The following is a 25,960-nucleotide window of genomic DNA, read 5'->3' as shown; positions in this document are numbered from 1 at the left end:
CGAGGGGCTTCCTGTGTTCTCGAGAGGCTTCCTGTGGTCTCGAGGGGCTTTCTGTGGCCTCGAGGGGCTTCCTGTGGTCTCGAGGGGCTTCCTGTGTTCTCGAGAGGATTCCTGTGGCCCGGAGGAGCTTTCTATGGCCTCGAGGGGCCTCCTGTGGTCTCAAGGGGCTTCCTGTGGTCTTGAGGGGCTTCCTGTGGCCTCGAGGGGCTTCCTGTGGCCTCGAGGGGCTTTCTGTGGTCTCGAGGGACTTCCTGTGGCCTCGAGAAGCTTTCTGTGGTCTCGAGGGACTTCCTGTGGCATCGAGGGACTTCCTGTGCCCTCGAGGGGCTTCCTGTGACCTCGAGGGGCTTCCTGTGGCCTCGAGGGGCTTCCTATGTCCTCGAGGGGCTTCCTGTGGCCTCGAGGGGCTTTCTATGGCCTCGAGGGGCTTCTTGTGGCCTCTAGGAGCTTCCTGTGGCCTCGGGGGGCTTCCTTTGGCCTCGAGGAGTTTCCTATGACCTCGAGGGGCTTCTTGTGGCCTCGAGGGGCTTCTTGTGGCCTCTAGGAGCTTCCTGTGGCCTCGAGGGGCTTCTTGTGGTCTCGAGGGGGCTTCCTGTGGCCTCGAGGGGCTTTCTGAGGCCTCGAGGAGCTTCCTGTGGCCTCTAGGAGCTTCCTGTGGCCTCGAGGAGCTTTCTGTGGCCTCGAGGTGCTTCCTGTGGCCTCGAGGAGCTTCCTATGGCCTCGAGGAGCTTCCTGTGGCCTTGAGGATCTTCCTGTGGCCTCGAAGAGCTTCCTGTGGCCTCGTGGAGCTTCCTATGGCCTCGAGGAGCTTCCTATGGCCTCGAGAGGCTTTCTGTGGCCTCGAGGGGCTTCTTGTGGTCTCGAGGGGCTTCTTGTGGTCTCGAGGGGCTTCCTGTGGCCTCGAGGGGCTTCCTGTGGTCTCGAGGGGATTCCTGTGGACTCGAGGGACTTCCTGTGGCCTCGAGGGGCTTCCTGTGGTCTCGAGGGGCTTCTTGTGGTCTCGAGGGGCTTCCTGTGGCCTCGAGGGGCTTCCTGTGGTCTTGAGGGGCTTCTTGTGGTCTCGAACAGCTTCCTGTGGCCTCGAGGGGCTTCTTGTGGTCTCGAGGGGCTTCTTGTGGTCTCGAGGGGCTTCCTGTGGTCTCGAGGGGCTTCCTGTGGCCTCGAGGGGCTTCTTGTGGTCTCGAGGGGCTTCCTGTGGTCTCGAGGGGCTTCTTGTGGTCACGAGGAGCTTCCTGTGGCCTCGAGGGGCTTCTTGTGGTCTCGAGGGGCTTCTTGTGGTCTCGAGGGGCTTCCTGTGGCCTTGAGGGGCTTCCCGTGGTCTCGAGGGGCTTCCTGTGGACTCGAGAGGCTTCCTGTGGTCTCGAGGGACTTCCTGTGGCATCGAGGGGCTTCCTGTGGCCTCGAGGGGCTTCCTATGGCCTCGAGAGGCTTCCTGTGGCCTCGAGGAGCTTCCTGTGACCTCGAGGAGCTTCCTGTGGCCTCTAGGAGCTTCATGTGACCTCGAAAAGCTTCCTGTGGCCTCGAGGAGCTTCCTGTAGCCTCGAGGAGCTTCTTGTGGCCTCGAGGGGCTTCCTATGGCCTCGAGGGGCTTCCTGTGGCCTCGAGGAGCTTCCTATGACCTTGAGGAGCTTCCTGTGGCCTCTAGGAGCTTCCTGTAGCCTCTAGTAGCTTCTTGTGGCCTCGAGGAGCTTCCTGTGGCCTCGAGGGGCTTCCTGAGGCCTCGAGGGGGCTTCCTGTGGCCTCGAGGGGCTTTCTATGGCCTCGAGAGGCTTTGTGTGGCCTCAAGGGGCTTCTTGTGGTCTCGAACGGCTTCCTGTGGCCTCGAGGGGCTTCTTGTGGTCTCGAGGGGCTTCTTGTGGTCTCGAGGGGCTTCCTGTGGTCTCGATGGGCTTCCTGTGGCCTCGAGGGGCTTCTTGTGGTCTCGAGGGGCTTCCTGTGGTCTCGAGGGGCTTCTTGTGGTCTCGAGGAGCTTCCTGTGGCCTCGAGGGGCTTCTTGTGGTCTCGAGGGGCTTCTTGTGGTCTCGATGGGCTTCCTGTGGCCTCGAGGGGCTTCCTGTGGTCTCGAGGAGCTTCCTGTGGCCTCGAGGAGCTTCCTGTGGCCTCGAGGGGCTTCCTGTGGCCTCGATGGGGCTTCCTGTGGCCTCGAGGGGCTTTCTATGGCCTCGAGAGGCTTTGTGTGGCCTCAAGGGGCTTCCTGTGGCCTCGAGGGGCTTTCTGTGACTTCGAGGGGCTTTTTGTGGCCTCGAGTGCTTTCTGTGGTCTCGAGGGGGCTTCCTATGGCCTCGAGGGGCTTCCTGTGGCCTCGAGGAGCTTCCTGTGACCTCGAGGAGCTTCCTGTGGCCTCTAGGAGCTTCCTGTGGCCTCTAGGAGCTTCCTGTTGCCTCTAGGAGCTTCCTGTGGCCTCTAGGAGCTTCCGGTGGCCTCGAGGAGCTTCCTTTGGCCTCTAGAAGCTTCCTGTGGCCTCGAGGGGGCTTCGTGTGGCCTGTAGGAGCTTCCTGTGGCCTCGAGGAGCTTCCTGTGGCCTCTAAAAGCTTCCTGTGGCCTCAAGGAGCTTCTTGTGGCCTCGAGGAGCTTCCTGTGGCCTCGAGGAGCTTCGTGTGGCCTCGAGGGGGCTTCGTGTGGCCTGTAGGAGCTTCCTGTGGCCTCGAGGAGCTTCCTGTGGCCTCTAAAAGCTTCCTGTGGCCTCAAGGAGCTTCTTGTGGCCTCGAGGAGCTTCCTGTGGCCTCAAGGAGCTTCTTGTGGCCTCGAGGAGCTTCCTGTGGCCTCGAGGAGCTTCCTGTGGCCTCGAGGAGCTTCGTGTGGCCTCGAGGGGCTTTCAGAAAACCGCTGGTGATGACCTTTTTTTCCTCTCTGGAAGCCCTCATCTGTCATGCCATATTTGGTCGTATTATGATCAGCCTGTCCCAGAGTGTGTGTGTGTGTGTGTATCTGTACTCACTCACCTATTTGTTCCTGCTGGATCGAGCATTGACTCTTGGATCCCGCCTTTCTAGCCAACGGTTGTTTGCAGCAATGACTCCTGTCCCATTGCCCTATTATACCTAGTTTTTAAAATTATGAATAGAGTTTGCTTCCGCCACCTGCTCCTTAAGTGCATTCCATTTTTTCACTCTTCTCAGGCTAAAAGAAAATTTCCTAACATCTCTGTGATTGATCTGAGTTTCCAGCTTGTTGTGTGTGTGTGTATGTGTGAGTGTGTGTGTGTGTGTGTGTGTGTGTGTGTGTGTATGTGTGTGTGTGTGTTTGTGTGTGTGTGTGTGTGTGTGTGTGTGTGTGTGTGTGTGTGTGTGTGTGTGTGTGTTTGTGTGTGTGTGTGTATTCACCTAGTTGTGTTTGCGGGGGTTGAGCTTTGCTCTTTCGGCCCGCCTTTAAACTGTCAATCAACTGTTTACTAACTACTTTTTTTTCCACACCACACACACACCCCAGGAAGCAGCCCGTGACAGCTGACTAACTCCCAGGTACCTATTTACTGCTAGGTAACAGGGGCATTCAGGGTGAAAGAAACTTTGCCCATTTGTTTCTGCCTCGTGCGGGAATCAAACCCGCGCCACATAATTACGAGTCCTGCACGCTATCCACCAGGCTACGAGGCCCCACGAGGTGTGGGGTGTGTGTGGTGCGCGCGCGCGAGTGCTTACCTAACAGTACTTACCCACCTGTGCTCTCAACCCTCAAAACGACTACAGTACCACTTTCCGAGCCCCGTTAAGCTGTACCATATCCTCTTATTAAGCTATATATAAACAGGAGCTGCCTCACAGCTTTAGACAAAGGCCTTCTTCTGCATGAGTATGTATACAAATGCTCGTGTGTGTATCGAACCACTTCCTCCACCACTTACTAAGTTGTTCCAACTGTTCACTAATCTGACGCGCCCATCTGTTCTCCTCAGCTTTATGTTCATCAAAATCTGTGAATCCGTTCAGGCGCTACAGCTATAGCAGCCTCACGCTCAGATTAACACATTCACAGACTTACTCACAGCCAACACCAACAGAAAAAACATGAATCGTCTTCATTAAATGTTGATTTGTGTATTTCTAAATCTTTAAAAGATGTATTTATAATTCAGTTCCTTCTTAAAATGTTATACTGTCACCAGACTAATAATAAATTAACTTCTACAGCGAGAAGCTGTAATGTTGAAATTACTTTGGAGGCTCCGAGGGAATTATTGTTACCATAATAATACCATAATTATTGTTACTAGAGCCGGTCGGCCGAGCGGACAGCACGCGGGACTTGTGATCCTGTGGTCCTGGGTTCGATCCCAGGCGCCGGGGAGAAACAATGGGCAGAGTTTCTTTCACCCTATGCCCCTGTTACCTAGCAGTAAAATAGGTACCTGGGTGTTAGTCAGCTGTCACGGGCTGCTTCCTGGGGGTGGAGATCTGGTCGAGGACCGGGCCGCGGGGACACTAAAAAGGCCCCGAAATCATCTCAAGATAACCTCAAGATAACCATTAATGTCTAAACTCCTGTTGCCCCTATTTGTAATATTACCTCTACTATTGCTAGTAATATTACCTCTACTATTGCTAGTAATATTACCTCTACTATCGCTAGTATGATTTATTAAGTTCCAACACTTGCTAGATTTCTATGTTTACAGGAGAATATGATTTTAGTACATTATTTTCCCTATAATTTTATCTTCTGTATACTACATACACAAATGCACAGCATCTGTATTTTATACACAATAAAAAAATTTATATCCCAAAAAACATTATACTCACAATCGTGTTTCATACAATAAAATCGTATTTCATGCACAAATGTATTATATACTTTATACAAATATTTACACTTACGTATTTGTATCAACAATGGTCAGCAATACACGGCAGGTTACTCCAAGTATTCCTTAGTTACAACTTTACTGTGGCTGAGACACTAACGGAACGACCGAGACAAGCAGACGCAGACATCATAATTGGGACCCGGGAGCTGAGGGCCAACATCACAGAAGCTATACCCCCCCCCTACGAGTCCGGGTACCCTGGAATGGGTATACTGGGAGTGGGTATACAAGCTCGCTCTTGGAGCAGGCTTGGGTAACTTGGTTCAACAGGCTGTTGGTGCTTGGACCATCAATTTTTGTGTCTTGAACACTTATCACTTTTGTCCGGTAAAGGAGTTCTCCCTTTGCAGGCGACGGCGACGTACGTGCCGGGGTCGTACGACGGCCTTACTGACCGCTTCACCTTCCTGCTGTGGGGCAGCTTCCTGCAGGACAACGGCGCCCTCGCCTTCTGCGTCCGATACCAAACCTTGGGCCAAGAGTTCTGGGACAACAACCACGGCAGGAACTACGTCCTGCAGTGCTACATGACGCCCAACATCCCCGGCGGGAGGGTGGCGTCCCCGCGTCCGCAGAACTCCACCAGCGTCCAGCAACACTATAGTGGAGGCGGCCAGTCCAGTGCCCGCAGTGACTACAACTGCTTCGTCGGCTCCCCCACCACACCTAGTGACCCCTGGGTCACTACTTTCTTCTAGGTAGGTAGTCGAACTTTCTTAGTTATAATGCTCCAACCATGGTAAGCTTACGCAGACGAGGAGTCACAATAATGTGACTGAAGTGTGTTGACCAGACCCCACACTAGAAGGTAAAGGGACGACGACGTTTCGGTCCGTCCTGGACAGCATTCTCAAGTCGATTTCGCAAGACAATCGACTTGAGAATGGTCCAGGACGGACCGAAACGTCGTCGTCCCTTCACCTTCTAGTGTGTGGTCTGGTCAACATGGTAAGCTTACTGTTGTGGTAGTTATAGAGCTGGTCAAGCCCAAGCTGTGTGTGTCGCATCCAGATGCTGGTCTCAGGCCTCTCTGACCTTCCAATATTGCGGGTCAGATCGTCATTTTATCCCAACTCCTGGTTGACGGGTGCTAGAAGCCTGTCAGGTGACTGACAGTGACTGACAATACCCCAGGATGCAACCCACAACAGTTGAGTAACTCCCGAAGACCTATTTAGAAAACATGCCTAAACGCTTTGCCTGGCCTAGGAATCGAACCAGGGACCAATCATTGGTGGGATCGTACCTGGGTCCTGGGTGACCCCAAGTCTGCGGTCACCTTGGACGTGAGTTCGAGCCCCCCTTGTAGGAGAGAAACAGTTGAACGCGTTTCCTTTCACCCGATGTTTCTGTTCACTTATCAGTAAATAGGTAGCCGGGAGTTACATAAGAACCTAAGAACATAAGAACAAAGGCAACTGCAGAAGGCCTATTGGCCCATACGAGGCAGCTCCTATCTATAATCACCCAATCTCACTCATATACATGTCCAACCCACGCTTGAAACAATCGAGGGACCCCACCTCCACCACGTTACGCGGTAATTGGGTAACTAACTGTTGTGGGGGGGGTTGTATCCTAGACGGGAGGACCTACACAAATCTAAGTGCAGGCTTCCTGTCCCCGACGACAGCAATGACATATTACCCATCTTGTGTCAAGCGCTGACGGACGCCTCACACTCTGGTCTACCCGTTCTCCTGTTTAGGCAGTGCCTATAGTCACTTTGGTCAACCTACCCTGGCTCTGCGCCCTGGTGAGGTCACTCCAGACCGACAACCAGAGCGCAGCTCCATAGTCTCCTGAGACTGATGGTTGCCTACTACTACTACTACTACTACTACTACTACTACTACTACTACTACTACTATAGTAACGACGAGGATCATAGTACATATATTGACGTACAAAGACAATTAGAAAGTACAAATCGGCAGTATTGAAATCGGACAAACTGGAAAAGTTTTTGTACTGATGTTGCTCGGGAGACTTAACTTCACCTAACTATCCTAGGCCTAATATATGATATATGAGGCTTAATATAGCACACACATATTTATGTGTTATACTAGGGCCTAGGAATATTTAAGTTGGGTTTTTAGCTTTATTTCTTCGGATTCCTATAAGATGAATAGTACCATATTGGACTATCTAACTGTCCATTACCTCTATGTAGGTGCGATGGGCCTCATAGTCACAAAGAGTACTATCTAAACCGGAGGATGGGTTGACTTGATGCACTTCCTTCTACAGACACTTTTATTAGGGTGTCGATACACCCCAATAAACAGCCATTCTACTCTCACCTTTCCACCGCTTGTGACGTGCTTGTATTAAACTCATATCTTAAAATATTAATTAGCTTTCATATGCCTTAATGACGATAATTAGTCACATATTTTCATTAACAATGTGTATGCTCACACGGAGCTGCTCTGCGGGCGTCGGGTTGATCGCCCAAGGCAGCAGCAACCTGTCAGTCTCAGGGCAGGAAATATAATGAAACAAAAATAAGAATGTTCTAAGCCCAAATGCTACATAGCGCAGTCTGTGTCACGTAATGTTAAAGAGTACCGAAGCAACTTGCTGGCCACCAGTACCAGATCAGGTCAGCCAAGCGGTGAGATGCCAAAGAAATATACGCAGAAAGTAAGAGTTTATCAGGGGAACAAAAGACTCTAAGAAACAGAGGGAGAGCTCTCTATCAGTCCATGGTGTGAGTCGGGGTATTCTAGGAGGGCATGTAATAGTCCAAGTGCCCAGGCGTTGATGGTGTGCGGCCAATGTGAGTCCAAGCCACGGATTTTGGACATCCAAAATCCAGCTATTTGGCTATCTTGTGCATAGGTTCGAACCCTCATCAAGGCCCCTGCTGTTTGTTTTTTCATTTGATATATCACGTTATTGTGATTTCTGTGTGAACGGACGTCTCCCATTTCTTATAGCGGGAGGAGGAGGAGGAAGGCCACGTGGATAAGTCACATGTATGTAAATTTGCCATTTGTAATAGCTAATTATTCAATGGATGCAGATTGCTTTATGAATGACAAGGTAGAAATTCAAATGAGGAATTGGTTTCTGGTAGATCGCACAAGGCACGAACGGCCTTGTTAGTGGAGGTGTCCGAGAGGACAATACCAACATGGTTAAGAGTCCAACGAAACTACTGTCTTACATCTGCTTCAGATCAATAAACTCAATCTCGCTTTTCAATCATCCTGTGGCAGTAACTTACAGACAGGAATTATTGATGGCACGTGAAAAGGCCCCAATGCACTCAAATATCCATTAGGCTCTGCAGTGAAAAATTCTTGAGGCTGTGGGAAGTCGACATATAAACTTGAACAGGAAAAGACAGATAAACCAACGCTATCAGTTCAGTCCCTCCTCCTAATGTTCCCCAACGCCAAGAAACTGTCATGCTAAAGTGCCCATATCCTAACCTACCAGAGGACCCAAAACAGAAAACGAAAGATTAATTAACTGAATTTCGGAGTCACTACCGTTTTCTAATACGACAATTTTTGGCCTTGGGCAGATTATACGTCAAAATACGACGTTGTATTAAAAGGACGGGTTGGATTTGACCTCAACTTATCCATAAAGAAAACAGTAATATGAAAACTGGGAAAAGGGTTTTAGTGGAGCTGGGAGGCATCAACCTTTACAATACAGCTTAAGGCTTTATAAAATATAACAAGCAGAACTCTCCGTGAGGCTAAGGGCACAAGTCTCCGTGGGGGACAACTGTAAAGCAAAGTGAGCAGGGTTTTAAATCTCAAAAACAGCAGTTAAGTTACAGCACATGTGTGTATGGGCGGCCTTATAAAGTCAGAGTGATGCACTCAGACCGTGTAAGTCTTGTCACGATGAATCACTGGCTGCTACATTTAAGCCAACATTATGTACAACGTGAAGATGACAGAGGAACGAGCAGGAGGCCGATGCACATGACAGCAGCCATACCCTCCCCCAGTTTACCCAGCTGGACCTTGCGGCTTGGAGTTTGTGGGTAATGGACCTGTGACGAACACGACAGGTGGGGGTCAAAAACTGACTTCCACAGAGGATCGAGGCCGGTCGGCAGAGTATATGTTCCTAGTAATTTTTACAGCACAATGTTTTTGCAGTAGAACACCTAAAGTGGAGTCTGGGAGCCCAGGACCACACACCATCGATCGCAAGCTGGACCTGGAGCTGAACAACGGAGAAATCATTACCACAACACGTGGCATACAACACGTGACGATGCCAACACATAGCAAAAAATATTTCACCCCCAGTTGAGAGAGAAGGGTGAAGCCCCTTAAGAGGACAAGCAGGAAAAAAAAGTGCACAAAAACACTGCTTTGGGAAACTTTTTCATATTAGCAATAAGAGGAAGAGAAAGCAGTTCGAAGAGTACCTCAAACATGCGTCTTGAGAGATAGGTAGCTTTGGAAGAAGCAGGAAAAATTGTCCGAGGCCAAAGTAAGTAATTAACAAAAGAAGGCACCTAGCCGGGAAGGCTATGTAGCAGTCCAGGACCAAAAGGAATGCAAACGAGCTAATATATTATATCTATCTCCAAGTAGTGTCATGTGATTTCTCTATGACAAATAGAACGATTATATCCTAATAACCCACAGAAAAGGCATTACAAATGTAATGACTCCAAACCTACCAGAATGTCAGTCTGTTGCAACACTCGTTCAAGTCAAATTGAAACAGTAAGAGACAAAGATAGTTTTAAAACCCCACTTAAGACGCAAGTTAATCACATGTTAATTGTTCTTGGAGATGCAACTGGTCAGGGCAGTGAGGGAAACATCCCCAGGCGAAGTTTTCTGTGTGCCGGGTTTCCTGATGGGAAGGAAAACCACGTAGATCCAAGCCTTGGGGGACAGACCCAGTCGCTCAGATTTGCTTATATATATATATATATATATATATATATATATATATATATATATATATATATATATATATATATATATATATATATATATATATATATATATATATATATATATATATATATATATATATATATATATATATATATATATATTCAACAAATATTCTAAGGTAAAATTCAGGAATTGGCAGAACATCTCACGGTGAATAATAATGAAGCATACCGCCGTTCAGGGGCAAAGGGACAAAACAAACTAAAGTTCAGTTCGAATAAAAAAATCATGGAAGGGGTACAGAACCTGCGCGCGAAAGATTCCACTTAATAAGAGTGGGAGTATTTGTCGAGGCTGCGCACTTACAACCAACAGCGCGAGTGCAGTCTGAATTCTTGCAAGGAATACGCCTCCTTAGTCTCCGGGAGACAGGACAAGGAGTGGTGGACAGCACCAAGTGAGGCCAGATGAAAAAGAAGGAATATGGGACAGGAAGACTTGACCAGCAGGGAATAGAAACGACGGTGGTGAGACCTTTCTGTCAGGTCTGTCAAAATGGAAGCAGGAAAACAGAGAGGAGAAAAATAGAAGTGAGGGATAAGAGAAGTGAAAGAAAATTGATCACAGTTATCGAGGTCATCAAGGACCTGCCAATCCAGGTCTAGGTGAATGGAAGAAGATGAGAGAGGGAGAGAGAAGGATCAATACCTGAAGATGTGCGGGGTGTGAGAGGCAGTGTGCGGGTCTGAGAGGCAGTGTGCGGGGTGTGAGAAACAGTGTGCGTTTAAGCTCACCAGTGTGCAACAGAAACAAGAATGATAAAAGCACAAAGGGTTCTAAAAGATGGCTACAGGTAAGGAAATGACCCCAAGAGGTCATTTCTCTACTCTAAATCATCTAAAAAGAAGAAATGTTCCTGGTAAAAAAAAAAATCTAACTGAAGGTAAAAATAATAACGAGAAATAACCAGAACAGGGATGAAGGTGCAGACAACGGAGAGTATACCATTGACTCATAAATATACGAGAGGCAATGGCATGGAGGTTCGATGAAAACGGAATGAGAAGAAAGGGAACAAGATTAAAGGAACAGTGATGCTATGATAATCATTGAAAGGGTTAGGTCACATTTAAAAGATATAGCTATGGACGTGACCAGGACAAGGCTCAAGCACTGCTTCCTGGAGCCAGACTCACAACGCAGAAAACGTGGAAACTGAATGCTGAAGCTCAGCCAAATTTGTATAAGAGTCGTGTTGTATGTTGCTTTGAATAATAAGACATTCAGGTAATTGGAAAGTGATCAAGAGAGAAGTAAAGAAACTCACAAGAAAAACTAAAGACAATTAAGACTGGACTTGGAGAACTCGGCATTAGGCGGTAAAGGTACATCAAGCAATGAAGAATACCCTGGGAGGTGGGAAGGAGCAGCTCGGCCACGCAAGCAGAATCAATTGAGGGATAAAAAATATGCAAAGAGGACTTGGGTAAGCGGGGCTTTTCCTTGATCGATAGTGTCACACTCCAGAAAGAGGACATTGCCATACTTTGGAACGAGGATGTGGTCAGACTGCAGAATGTGGACAGACATGACTGACGGATTAGAAGCTGAGGCCTTCTTGCCTTTAGAGAAAGGAAGAGGGATCTGGCTTGCTCTTCTGCCCGGAGGAAGGAAGTGTAGGGTGGCGACGGGTGATGTAGTTTGCAATGTCAGCCGCAGTCTTGGCCGGAGTCTTGGTTATTGATACGTGGCTGGGTTTGTTTTATGTATAATGCCTCAACGATGTCCAGTCTTCTGTTGTCGCCGTCTGTCGATTATTTTGGTGTTGTCTGTGAGTATATCTCTGGTGATGGTATAACAGACAACAATACATCCTCAGCCTCTAATAATAAACTATATTACAGGAACTTCTTTTCCACGTCTCATTCTAAGACGTGACATTCTTTCTGAGAACGAATGAAGGAATTCTCATTTTCCATTCTGAGTGCAAATAGGACACGGAATCCAAAAGAAATCCCATCATTTCTTTGTTTATTGTATCAGTTTCTTTATTAAAATCGCTCATATGTGTAGTCTATTGATTACTGATGTTTTCAGAGTGCTGCCTTCCTGGATGTTGCAGCTAAAGAAGTAAGGGAAACTGCTTCTAGTGGATGATGTAGTAAACGTTGTGATGGAAGCATCCTCCTCTGGTTGCTGCAGCTGACGATGGAGGGAAAGATGCTTCCTGTGGATGCTGTGGTTGATGCTGACGCAATGGAAGTACCCTTCCTGTCGGTGTTGGAGCTGAGGGTGTGAGGGCAGCAGCTCGCACCCGGCCGGACCCCGCCGCAAGCAACCCCACAAACGTCAGCCTTCAAACCCATTTTGCAACGCTTGCTATTCAGCACGGCGCCAAACTCTGCAAACACACACACACACACACACACATATACGCATACAGACTATATTTATTTGCTAACTAGGGGAAAGACGGATATATATATATATATATATATATATATATATATATATATATATATATATATATACATATATATATATATATATATATATATATATATATATATATATATATATATATATATATATATATATATATATATATATATATATAATATATATATTTCTGATAAATGAACTAAAGGAATAGGACAATAAAGAGGCCCTATACTCCCCCCCCTCCACCCCACGCACCACAGTCAAAAATGAACCAAAATATACCATACAAGACGCTCCGTTGGGGGGACTTCCTTGGTGACCACGGTGTCATTTGTGCCAGATAAGTATATATATACGTTATGCTTCAGTACCACTGGATTCTCCCCCCATGACGGTGAAGAGGCTCAGTCTAGCCGCTCCTGAGGTCACTTCATCTCTCTACACCACACACACACACACACACACACTTCCACCTGCCCAACTGTTCAGCATGGAGGCTCCAGCATAGAGGCATAGCATATGTGCTCTATGCTGTGTGTGTAGAGGCTCCACCACAGTTTTTCTAAGCGCTCACCCTCTAAACTCTCGTACACAGAGGCTGCGTAGTCTTCCACACACACTTGTCCCCCCTTCTGCTCTACAACGTATGTGTCCAGTTCGACCCCCCTCGCTGCCCATAGGTGTTTTTGAAAAGAGCTCCATCGTAACTATATTTTATAGATAGTTATGTATATTTTCTTTTATAAGTTACCTAATTTCCACTTTTTTTTTATAATGTAGACATCTAATATATCACACTCATACATACTTTTATATATCAATAATACGTGCATATAAATTTAATTTTATCTGTATGTTTATACATATATAAACATATATTTTGTGTATATATACATGCAGTTTATGATAGTTAATATGTGCAGTTTTGTTGTGCTGAATAGTATCAAGCGGGTGTGTGGTGCACTGCCTCCAATATGACTCCTGTGGTATACGCTGCCTCTAATATGACTCCTGTAGTATGCGTTGCCTCTAATATGACCCCTGTGGTATGCGCTGCCTCTAATATGACTCCTGTAGTATGCGCTGCCTTTAATATGACCCCAGTGGTATGTGCTGCCTCCAATATGACCCCTGTGGTATGCGCTGCCTCTAATATGACTCCTGTGGTATGCGCTGCCTCTAATATGACTCCTGTGGTATGCGCTGCCTCTAATATGACCCCTGTGGTATGCGCTGCCTCTAATATGACCCCTGTGGTATGCGCTGCCTCTAACGTATACCCTACAGCTTGCTGTCTCCAGCACTACCTTCTGGCACGCACTGGCACCAACGTGACCCTCTGGTGCCACCTGCAGTACATGTGGCTCTTGGCATACCTACAGGCAGAGGCTCTTTTTAGGACATCAGCTGGCACTTTTAGCCCCAAGAGTCAACTCCAACGGCACATGGTGGCACTAGGCCTGCGTGGAGTGCCACTAGCCACACCTACAGCACACTTGATCACTAAGGGGTCACATGTGATGGCCGTAAATAAGAAACATTTGCTGCCAGTGGGATTCTCTTAGTAAATTGGATGGACTCTTAGCACAAGCGTTGACTAGAGGCAAGTGATGCCCTCGAGCTGGTGTAGTTACCTCACGCTGGCTCCCTTCACTCGTTGGAGACGGAGTGCCCCACACCCTGCTCCACCCCCCACGTAGATTCAACGGCACTTCTGTATTTGAGTAGTAACCGTTATGTGACCCTTCAGTAAGAGAGAAAGAGAGAAGTACTTAATGTTTAGCATTTTAGTGTGCCAAAAATACTCATGTTACTTTATAACACGGGAATGTTACCTCCATCTTCGGGTATTATGCTACTAATGTTAACTACGCCACAAAACGAGAGGAATGCAAGAAGGTCCTGAAGAAAAGAATGCGGAAATAGTGAGCTGAGGGTCTCGATGAGGCAGCCTTGGACCTGCTAAGGTATGGGACTGAAAGAAAAAACAGCTCTAATTGTAAATAGCTACTTTTGATTATAATGCCTGAAATGTGTGTGTGTGTTGTACGCCAGATGTGAGTCAAGCGTAATTCCGAATTATGAAAATAATAATTCCTTGATTAATTTCTGGCGACACCCGCAGAGACGTGTTTGAACCAATAATCAAAATGGGTCTCTCTGTGTGCTCAAAAGTTTGGGCAGATTTTAACTGCGTAGCATATATATATATATATTACAGTAATAGTTATTTTCGTATCCTCACGACGAGCCCTCATATGCATAAATGAATTGTCCCCCGGGTGGGTGGGTGCTGCCGTGTGACCCAGCTGAGTGCGTGGGCCGCCACCAGGCCGCCGGCCAGCACTAGGGCGGGCCTTGGTGCTGCTCAATGCAATCTTGACCCTTAGGGGCACCACCACGATAAGGAGTACTAAGGGTTGTCCGCCTAATAAGATACACCCCTTGTCCAGTGTCTTTCGTAAGGGTCAAAATTGTCAGATATAAAATACACTATTTTTTTCCAGATAAAATCTGATGTGTAAATTGTAAAAGATGTAAATATCATTGGCAAAATGTGGCCCTCGCTTGTTATAAAATGTGGAGGGGCTTTTGTCTCTTAAATCTATATTGTAAATCAGAGATTTTATATATATCAGGTTTGAAGCCTTTTTAACAGACACGCATATGTTTTTGTAATACACTTACCGCAAATAGTGAAGACTTGAAGCCACTATCACGAGGCTTCACCTGCAGTCTCTATTACTCCCCATGTACACACAGACTTAGTTGCCTTGGTGTTGTTGACGTGATTATTAATATATTAGAAGAGTTGGATAATGTATTACGAAATAACAGTATATTGACGTTACAGGTAGGCAAGTTGGGAGGGGACCTGTCACCATTCAGCACTGCTAGGAAATACGGACATTCTGTACACCAGGAAACTGAGGCACTGGACGGAATTTTCGAGAATAGGTCGAAAGCGCTACATAAAATAAAAATATATAAAAATAGCACTCTATTTATATTTATATATATTCTGTTGGACTGTATTGACATTGATAACAATGCAGGGGGGGGGGGGAGGGGTAAACGAGAAAGTCGGTAAGTTGGTATTTTATGTCAGTTTAACAGAGCACGTTTCGAAAATTCCGTCCAAATATACGAGTTTACGTTCTAAAGTGTGACAGAAAATGTAAGTGCATAGGTTTTCTTTCAGTTTCTGCTTGTAACAAGGAAATGAATTAGGTGTGACAGGCTTGTTGATCACATACCAGTGTAAACTACCTTACAAACATATTAAATCCCAGCTTTTCTTAGAGAAAGTTGGTCAATAAAGAAAGTACATGTAACCCTCGTTTCACTTATTAATATTAGCAGTATTCACAATCCACCATAATAGCCTATCACTACTACTACTACTAATAATAATATGGTGCAGCATTGCAGTTTATTGCATTGTGTCCTGCAATATATTTCTGATTTTTCTTGTTCGTTTTACTTTTTCAGAATTGATAAGAATTTGAGTGATAGGAGACCTCCATTAACCTCCACTCTGAAAAAAATCTGGCAACTATAGCTTGGGTTATCATATAAGAATCAGTTACATAGTATAAAATACACACCTGAAAGTGGTGCTGCTTCTACGTCCAGGGACAACCATGAGTTAATCAAGAGTGTGTGCATCGTCCTAGCTTCGTCCCAACTGACTCGAAGACTCTTGGCTTCTGAGGCAAATACGCACACACAAAGGTTCCAAAAAGAGTTAAGGGGTGATAAACTTGTTAAGAAATCTAAAGACCACACAGTTATCTGATCCAGCTGTGCGCTCAGATTTTCCTCTCTAAATCATTGCTGTGATTTAGAGAGGAAACACCGGCAATTTCCCGAGGAGCTCGAAAAGGCTTTTATGTAACTTTTTTATGTGATTTATGTAGTTCATGATCCAATGAAACTTAAAAAATAAATTATTGCAAAAAAAAAAAAAAATGGAAAAACTTCTGGCAGACGCATGACATTTTTGTTTTGAAATGTCTTATAATCTCTTCCCCAAAGCCAAAAATTTAACATTTTCATATTTCAGGCATTATGTGAGTCGAATGCGGAACCAAGATTACCCAGTGCATTAGACTACCACTAGCACCACACACAAGTATAAGCATAAGGACTGCAGGGTCCACCCACCTAGCTCTACCTCGACGTAATGCTCTAATATTAAATTACACTATTTACTTGACCATCTTCCTGTTACTCTTTCAATAGCAGTGACAAAGAGAATACTTAAACAAATATCTAATGAAGATCTCACCGACCTAACAAATTCACAAAGACCTGAAAGTTGTAGCATTAAATATTATAATAGATATCTTGAGGAGACATTCACATATGGGACTAATAGAACAAGAACCCGGCAATGTGATGTTATAGTTGCCACAATACGCCTGGGATATAGACGTATCTGGCAGCTATCTCAAACCCTAAATGTCAAGTACACAATGTGTCAACTTTGGGAAAGAGAAAACATGCACTCTCTTGAACATTATATTGTAGAATGTCCCATACTGACTGACTTTCGCCCTCCTGGGCTGAGGTATGCTGAACTCTGTAACTACTATATGAGTACTGGAACACTTGATGATATATTGGACTTGTACCCTAGCTTGACATTGTAATGTATCAATTATACAATCTATGTATGTGATATAACTATATAACATGAGCTTGTAAAAGCATCTTAATCACCTTCAGTGGTTAAGTTCTTAATTGCACACTAGTTTCTCTATCAGCTATCTCACCCTGTCAGAGTAAAAGAGACAAATGTATGTGCATGTATGTATGTGCATATATGTATGTATGTATATGTGTGTGTATGTATGTGTGTGTATATATGTATGTATGTATATGTGTACTCACCTAGTTGTGCTTGCGGGAGTTGAGCTCTGGCTCTTTGGTCCCGCCTCTCAACCGTCAATCAACAGGTGTACAGGTTCCTGAGCCTATTGGGCTCTATCATATCTACACTTGAAACTGTGTATGGAGTCAGCCTCCACCACATTACTTCCTAATGCATTCCATTTGTCAACCACTCTGACACTAAAAAAGTTCTTTCTAATATCTCTGGCTCATTTGGGCACTCAGTTTCCACCTGTGCCCCCTAGTGCGTGTGCCCCTTGTGTTAAATAGCCTGTCTTTATCAACCCTGTCGATTCCCTTGAGAATCTTGAATGTGGTGATCATGTGTGTGTATGTATGTGTGTATGTATGTGTGTATATATGTACGTATGTATATGTGTGTGTGTATGTATGTGTATAAAGTATATGTGGAAGCTGATCAGAATTACATTTCACCTTTTTAAATGTACATTAATGACACTATGTAAAAGACACATCAAACACTTTATGTAGCATACATAAATCTATGTATCTATGTATTTTACGAATGTAGCTTAGCCTAGCATTTTAAAATCACTACAATCACCTTCTGCGGTTGATTGTTCCATAAATCCCTGAACTGTATGTCTGACAAATCTCTCACCCTGTCCATGGAGGACAGAAGAAAATGTATATATGCTGATTAGCATTGTAGATGTGTGGCCACGTCTGTGGTAGAAAATAATAATATTAAAAAAAAAACTTTGAGAGCCATGGGAAGGGATGTATGGCTATCTATTATTGGTTGAACTCACACTGCCTGGGGCAGCTATACGGCCTCGATTCTTGCAGACAGGCGCCGTGAGGACACTATGTCTTTTGGAGTATTTCCTTTTCAAATATTCTTGTGTTCCTTTTCAAGAGTACACCATCATCCAGCTGGACACTCTTCCAGATACACATGTCTGTTTCTCCACCTTGAGTAGTTTCTTGTATGGAACAGTGTTATCTTTGCTGAAACCATGCTGCTGTTTTGAGACCAAAGTCAGCTACTCCAGGTATTCTTGGAACCTGCTCCGGATCAGTATCTGTTGCATCATGCAGAGGATGCTTGTAAGTGATCCGTAATTGTTAGCGTCTGTAATTAAGAAGTTTACTTCTTTTCCCGATTGTTGCTTATTGGCATCACTAGGATATTTTCATTAGGATATTTTCTAACAGGCTGGAAGCTATTTTCTTACAGGTCTCTCAGATCCATTGGCGTGTCAGGTTTGAGCTTCAAGCCTTTCATTTAATACTTCGCAAACTTCGATATCATTCTCTGTGTGTTCGCTTGATTTTTTATGCAGCCTGCTCGCCTGGTCATTCCCATTATCCCCCCCACTAAGGTGGCAATGGAATTGTTTATGATGGTCTTTGGCTTTATATGTTATGCCACGCTCACATTTCACTGCTATTCTATCTTCTGTACTTCTTCCATGCTATTTTATATTGCTTGTGATTCCCATCTGCACTGTGGTATATACAATTCTCTCTTGCTTCTTTAAGCCTCTAGGGAGTGCATTTTTTAAATTATATTCTGACTCATTGCCTTGCTTTTTGAGTCGCACGGCTATCATTACAATGTAAAAAGTTAACCGTTTGGGTTAACGGACCACCCATTGCAGTGGTCACCTGTGAAAGGCTGCCTTTGTGGGTTGGTTGGGTGTCCGGGATGGGGCGAGAGGGAGAAAGAGGTCTTTGCACCGGTGTGGCAGAATGTACCATGCAGTAGGACTCCCCTGCTAAAAAAAAACTTGAGACGACGTACCCAGCAGCCAGCACTCGGCCCACTTCGCTGCCCTGGTAGGGGGTATACCTTGGCTAACGGGGCTCCAAACGTTTGGACTGATTGATACTTATGGAACACGAAAACTCTTCACAATCACAAGCTCGCGGGACAGGCAACCCGGGCCCGAGGTCAGACAGTGATGGAAGATTGGGCTTTGTAATCCTAACTATGATGAGCCCAGACCTGATTTTGTCTTTGGTTAACACACTTGATCCTTTTTCGTTCCCCTCCCACATCCTCGGCCGGGTTGAGCCCCAAGTGCCCGGTGTTGACTACTTCGTCACCTGGATTAACTCCATCTTTAGTTATGACGACTGCACGTCCCTCCACAGCCCCACATTCACACCCAAATACGCTTGGTCCCTTCAAACTCAGCATCACACCATGACCCCGCTATGTGACCTAAGTATTTTTATGTTTATCACAATGAACGTACACACCCTGATGATATACACACATATATATATACAACCATCTGGTTGACTACAGGATACCTATGTTATCTTCAACCTCACCCAGACTAGCACATGGGAGGCTGCCTCCCACCTAGCTGCTGGTCCCTGTATTGATGAGACCCCAGTTCGGGACGCCAAAAATGTCCAATTAAATGCCAGAATTGGCACTCATTCTGCCACACAATGTTGAGACTGGTCGACAGGAAACTCAAAGATTACCCTGAGAATATCACATATATTCTCAAGAGTATTCTATCCTCCAGGTTGACATGGTCATTGTACCACTCTCGCGGTTGTCGTCGTCAACTTCTTAAGAGTCATTAAGATCATGTTTGATGGTAGGAGCCTTCCGTCTTGCGTAATTCTTACCGGTCCGAGTTGCTCCATTCAAGAATACATCCCCCCTCAGCAACAGGTACCGGAAATATGGACATGGCTCCTCAAAGTGCAGTAGCGAGATGCCACTTGTGTGGTGATCCTGCACCACTCAAAGACAGGTTGTTCTTCTCCTCCAGCTCGCTACATCAACTGTGGCGAGGCCCACCCAACCTTCTCCCACACAGTTTCCAAGTCTTACACCCTGACACCTCCACAAGCTCTACTCTATGATTTGACACCCAAGGTGTTCCTTAAGTATCACCGACCGGCATGTCCACCTTTCTCAGTCTGGACGGTAAAGTGACGGTCTCGCTTCATGCAGGTCGGCGTTCAGTCCCCGACCGTCCACAAGTGGTTGGGCACCATTCCTTCACCCCCCCCCCCGTCCAATTCCGAATCCTTATCCTGACCCCTTCCTAGTGCTATATAGTCGCAATGGCTTGGCGTTTTCTCATGATAATTCCCTCCCTTCTCCTACCCACTATATTTGCGTCACTTCAACTTATTCCTCTTTATCAACTGTGATCTTCGACTTTCGGCACTGTCTTCATTCTCAGCCCTCCACTTTGTCTCTGGGCTCTCCGCAACAAATATCTTCTCAGTGTAACACCGTCCTGCTCCTTATTGTCCGAACTGCATTGTCTCACCTACAGTCGTGATGTCCTGATTTTCAGGACGATCGTATGTACTGATTTTCAGAAAGGGTTAATGCTGCAGGGTTCAGGGTCAGACAACAGAAGAGTCAAGCCTGCTGGGTTTAGGGCGAGACAACAAAACTAAACCCCATAATGCAGTTTTTTTCTAACAAGTAACCCACTCCTAGAATAAGGACAACCCACAAATATCACCGACAGTGGTTATATCTTAAACTTTCCCAGAATGCACCACAATGCGCAAAAAAGCCATGAAAATATAGGACCTTATAATAGCCATGAAAATGCAAAGCCAAAAACAAAAATGCCATGAATTTAGAGGGCCTTAAAAAACATAGATATAGAAGGGTCTAAAATGGCCATGAATATACCTCTTTTACCTAAGGGCCACTAACCCTAGTGGCCCTCAGGTAAATCAGCAACTAACCCTAGTGGCCTCGACGAGGACAGGAAGCCAGGGGCTTGTCGAAAGTTCCCCCATTTGCCTTGATGATCTATTCCAGGTAGATTTTAAAACTTAACACAGTTTTGGCATTTACGGCTTCGGCAGGTAGGCGGTTCCATGGGTTTATAACCCTGTGGATTAAAAAGCGTCTCCAGTTCTCAGTCCTACATTGTCGTTTGTTGAGCATGAAACAGTTGCTCCTTGTTTGTGTCACATTTGACCTTTTGAAGAAATTGTCCGGATCAACATCCTCTAACGTTTAATATTTTACAAGTTTCAATGAGATCAGCCCTGTCATGTCTAGTTTGCGGTGTTGTTAACCCTATGGCCCTCAACTGTTCTTGATACGAGAGATGACGTAACCCTGGAATGACTTTTGTTGCCCGGTGTTGCACTTTCTCCAGAGCCGCTATATCCTTCTAAAAATGAGGTCACCATGCTTGGCTACAGTAACCCAAATGGGGGCGCACCAGAGATTCATACAGTTGAATCATTACCTTCTTTTCCTTAAAGTCAAAAGTACGCTTGATTATTGCAAGGGTTTGGTTAGCTGTCTTGACTGCTGCTCCTGCCTGCTGTGCAACATTTAGCGAGTGATGGATTTTTACTCCACTGTCCTTTTCTTCGCCAATCTGCTGTAGTACAATGCTATTAATTTGGTAGTTGTGGCGTAGGTTGTTAAGCCCCACATGCAGGCTCCCCCACATATACAGGTCAGAAATAAAGCAATAAATATCTAGAGCCTAAAAAAGCTCTGATAATATAAAGATTTCCCACGAAGCCTTAAAAACTGGGAGAGAGCCAAGTTAAAACTTACTTAAAAAAATAATCAAGTGGGATACAGAGAACTTTGCTAAGTTACCGGTTACATTTTTCCAGTCAGTCTCTAGAGATAATGACAAACAGTTGAGTTCAGGTAAATTCAGAACTCAACAAGCCGTAATGCAGGACAAAAAGCAAGAGATTCCATGGAACCGCCTACCCGTCGAAGTCGTAAATGTTATCTTTGACATAATAATATTATTTTTATTATAATATTAATAATGTTCATTTAATCAAAATACATTGGAAACATTTTAAAGTGGAGTATTCGTTGGAACTCAATGTACATTACATAAAACCACTAGTACGCAGACCGTTTTAGGTACTATTCAAGTTTAAAATTTACCTAGAAAAAATCTAGAAAAAACACCTTAGGGAAACAGGGAAACCTTAGGGAAACCTTAGGGAAACAGGGAAACCTTAGGAAAACCTTAGAAAAATCTTAGGGAAACAGGGAAACCTTAAGGAAACCTTAGAAAAACCTTAGGGAAACAGGGAAACCTTAGGGAAACCTTAGACAAGTCGCTGGATCCTCTTCCCCCGACGAAGCCTCTACAGTGACGCTGGCCCTCAATCAAATTTAAGTAAATACTCGGGAAACGGTTTCTTTTCACCAAATGAACATGAAGTCTAAACCACATATCAGAAAATGAAGAAACGACGCCGTTAAGGGCCATTATCAAGTCGTGCAATTTAGACGACTTGATAATGAGTTGGGTGTCAACTCTTCAGCCAGACTTGGATATCCATGTGAATGGGAAACAGATTTACAGGTTCCAAAAGAAGATAGGAAATGAGTTGCCGACAGATCACTGGAACATTATTTACCACAACGCAGTATTACAAACCAAATATGATTTCAACTGAGATTTAACAGAGCAGAAGGAGTTATTAAACACACTGGACATAATACTACTGAAGCAAACATACGAGTCATAAATACTCTTAGTGGGGCCAGCCAGAGGCTTAGGCCCCCGCACTGGAATATCTTTAGTCACGTTATAGTTACTCATTGCTTGTCTGTACCCAATAAACAGTAAATAGATAACCGGGAATTAGGCAATTGTTAAGGGGGTTACTTCCTGGGGTTGGGTCAGTAGTTCGACCTTGGCCAGCCCTCGATACAAGTGTAAAGTATTTATTTGCTTAAGCTTCCTGTACAATACAAAATGTATTAAATATTTTCTACTCCGCTAATTCTTAAGTTAGCTATAAAAATCTCACGTATTCAAAGAAAACGAGGACCTGTAAAGTTTTAGAGCATATTATGAACATATTATGATCATAAATAAATTATCCTAATAATAATTATGGGTTTGGATAAATATTTCCAAAATACAGCCCGTCCTAAAGCATAATTATTCCCAGGATAAATGTATTCATGGCAATCACACTTCATCATCAGCAATCAACAAGTCACCAATTTTTGGGAAGTGGTAAACTTGATAAGTGTTCTGTGTCCTGAATGGTGATTAACTCACTGCTGGTAATTGAGTATTGGTTATCATAAACATATAAATATATATAAGGTTATGTTTAGAAACTTTGATTCCAGCGAATAATTTGCATTATGATCATTTTTATTTAAGTCTCCCCTAAGGCATCACAAATGATCGTTTTCTCTAACTTCAATGAAATTTTATGGCTAACTTAGGAATTAGCAGAACAAATAACCCTTTAATAATTTAAATTAAAGAGTAATATATCAGTAGTGGCCTATTTGCCACTACTCTAAGAGGAAGCGGCTGGAACAAGAAAGCGGCACCTTATGGAACGTTCCCTGAATTCATCTACGTGAATTTGTCTATTTTAAACTAAAATAATATCCAGGACTAAGGCTTCAAGAATGAGCCACAGAGACCTTCGAAAGAACTTTTTCAGTGTCAGAGTAGTTAACAGATGGAATGCATTAGACAGTAATGTGGTGCAGGCTGACTCCATGCACAGTTTCAATTGTAGATTTAATAGAACCCAGTAGGCTCAGGAATCTTTACATCAGTCGATTGACAGTTGAGAGGCGGGACCAAAGAGCCAAAGCTCAACCCCCCAACAAATACAACTAGGTGGAGCCCAGTCCTGTACCACAGTAGCCTACGTCGTGGGCTCACAACCGCAGGTTCCCAGCGGTTACACCGCGTTAACAATAGACGGTCGAGCGCGTTAACCGTCACAGCAAATTACCCTCCTGATACTTCTGTTTACCATGCAGTAAATATCCCCCCCCCCTCCCCCGGGAGCCAGGCAACTGTTGTTGGTTGCATCTTGGGGAAGGGCAATACAGAAGTTGGCCTAGAGATAACCTCCATAAGCCGAACAAGCCCCCTTGTGCCCCAACTATGGGGAAGCAAGACAACAACGTGTAGCCCTTGGCACCGTTCCTTTAATATATATAGACATGTAGAAGAGAGACAGTTGCCATTCTCCTATTAAAAGAACGTTCCCGCGGGAGACACGAGGGAACGGGAGGCTTACTTGACAACACGAAAGAACACATTAAATGGTGGAATAAAACTTTCACATCCGATAATAGGCCCAAACACACAAACACACACACACACACACACACACACACACACACACACACACACACACACACACACACACACACACACACACACACACACACACACACATACCATACCTGCATACCATGCAAGATGATGGAGAAGATTGTGCGAAGAAAGCTAGTGGAGCACCTGGAGCGAAAGAACTTTGTAACACAGCATCAACATGGATTCAGCGATGGCAAGTCCTGCCTCACAGGGTTACTTGAATTCTACGACCAGGCAACAAAAATAAGGCAAGAAAGAGAAGGGTGGGCAGACTGCATATTTTTGGATTGTCAGAAAGCCTTTGATACAGTGCCACACAAGAGACTAGTGAAAAAGCTGGAGATGCAGGCTGGAGTGAAAGGGAAGATACTCCGTTGGATACAGGAGTACCTAAGCAACAGGAGACAACGAGTCAGTGTGAGGGGTGAGGTCCCAGATTGGCGAGACGTTACGAGTGGAGTCCCGCAGGGGTCAGTCCTTGGACCTATACTGTTTCTGATATACGTAAATGATCTCCCAGAGGGTATAGACTCGTTTCTCTCAATGTTTGCCGATGATGCAAAAATTATGAGGAGGATTGAAACTGAGGACGACAGTAGGAGGCTACAAGATGACCTAGACAGACTGAGTGAATGGTCCAACAAATGGCTGTTGAAGTTCAACCCGAGTAAATGCAAAGTAATGAAACTAGGCAGTGGAAATAGGAGGCCAGACACAGGATACAGAATAGGAGATGAAGTACTTAATGAAACGAACAGAGAGAAAGATCTAGGAGTTGATATCACACCAAACCTGTCTCCTGAAGCCCACATAAAAAGAATAACGTCTGCGGCATATGCGAGGCTGGCTAACATCAGAACAGCGTTCAGGAACCTGTGTAAGGAATCATTCAGAATCTTGTACACCACATACGTACGACCAATCCTGGAGTATGCGGCCCCAGCATGGAGCTCGTAGTTTGTCAAGCACAAGACGAAGTTGGAAAAAGTCCAAAGGTATGCCACTAGACTAGTCCCAGAACTAAGAGGCATGAGTTACGAGGAAAGGCTGCGGGAAATGCACCTTACGACACTGGAAGACAGAAGAGTAAGGGGAGACATGATCACAACCTACAAAATCCTCAGAGGAATCGACCGGGTAAACAAGGATAAACTATTCAACACTGGTGGGACGCGAACAAGGGGACACAGGTGGAAACTGAGTACCCACATGAGCCACAGAGACGTTAGAAGGAACTTTTTCAGTGTCAGAGTAGTTAACGGATGGAATGCATTAGGCAGTGATGTGGTGGAGGCTGACTCCATACACAGTTTTAAATGTAGATATGACAGAGCCCAGTAGGCTCAGGAACCTGTACACCAGTTGATTGACGGTTGAGAGGCGGGACCAAAGAGCCAAAGCTCAACCCCCGCAAGCACAAATAGGTGAGTACACGCACAGACACAAGTCGTACGGTAGAAACGATAAGACTAACACCATCGTCAACACACAGTTAGCTGCCTATTATACATATCAACCACATCATTTAATATCATAAAGACCATTAATGGCGTTCATAATAAACTCAACACAACAATATTACCAAAACATTAATTCCCAACCATTTTTTTCATTTTTCGGTCACAAAGAAAACGCCGAAATCTATTATAAATATATAAAGAATTCTAACAAAAAATAGCTTAACACTACAACAGCTTAATTAAGCAATTAATAAGGTTATATTAATTTTATTTTATTTTACAGTTTGTCGGAAGCTTTTGTAGTTCTGAAAAAATAATTATAATAAATTCGTTAGGCAAATTTTACTGAACCTGTTTTCTATAATGGATGAA

General features: G+C 44.9%; 1 protein-coding gene across 3 annotated transcripts in view; it reads left to right on the top strand.

Annotated features, from left to right (window-relative positions):
- The window catches only part of LOC123752865 (uncharacterized), a 156,096-nt gene extending 140,623 nt beyond the window's left edge, over positions 1-15,473 (top strand). For all 3 annotated transcript variants that reach the window (XM_069300115.1, XM_069300113.1, XM_069300112.1), the window contains 2 exons: positions 5,158-5,505; positions 11,794-15,473. In XM_069300115.1, coding sequence (XP_069156216.1) covers positions 5,158-5,505 — 348 coding nt within the window. In that variant the 3' untranslated portion in view covers positions 11,794-15,473. The remainder of the gene's footprint in view (positions 1-5,157; positions 5,506-11,793) is intronic.
- Positions 15,474-25,960: the final 10,487 nt, after the last annotated feature.

Source organism: Procambarus clarkii, chromosome 43, assembly GCF_040958095.1.
Source record: "Procambarus clarkii isolate CNS0578487 chromosome 43, FALCON_Pclarkii_2.0, whole genome shotgun sequence".
NCBI classification, from domain to species: domain Eukaryota; kingdom Metazoa; phylum Arthropoda; class Malacostraca; order Decapoda; family Cambaridae; genus Procambarus; species Procambarus clarkii.
The sequence above is the reverse complement of the archived record's forward strand: the minus strand, read 5'-3'. Positions and strand labels throughout refer to the sequence as shown.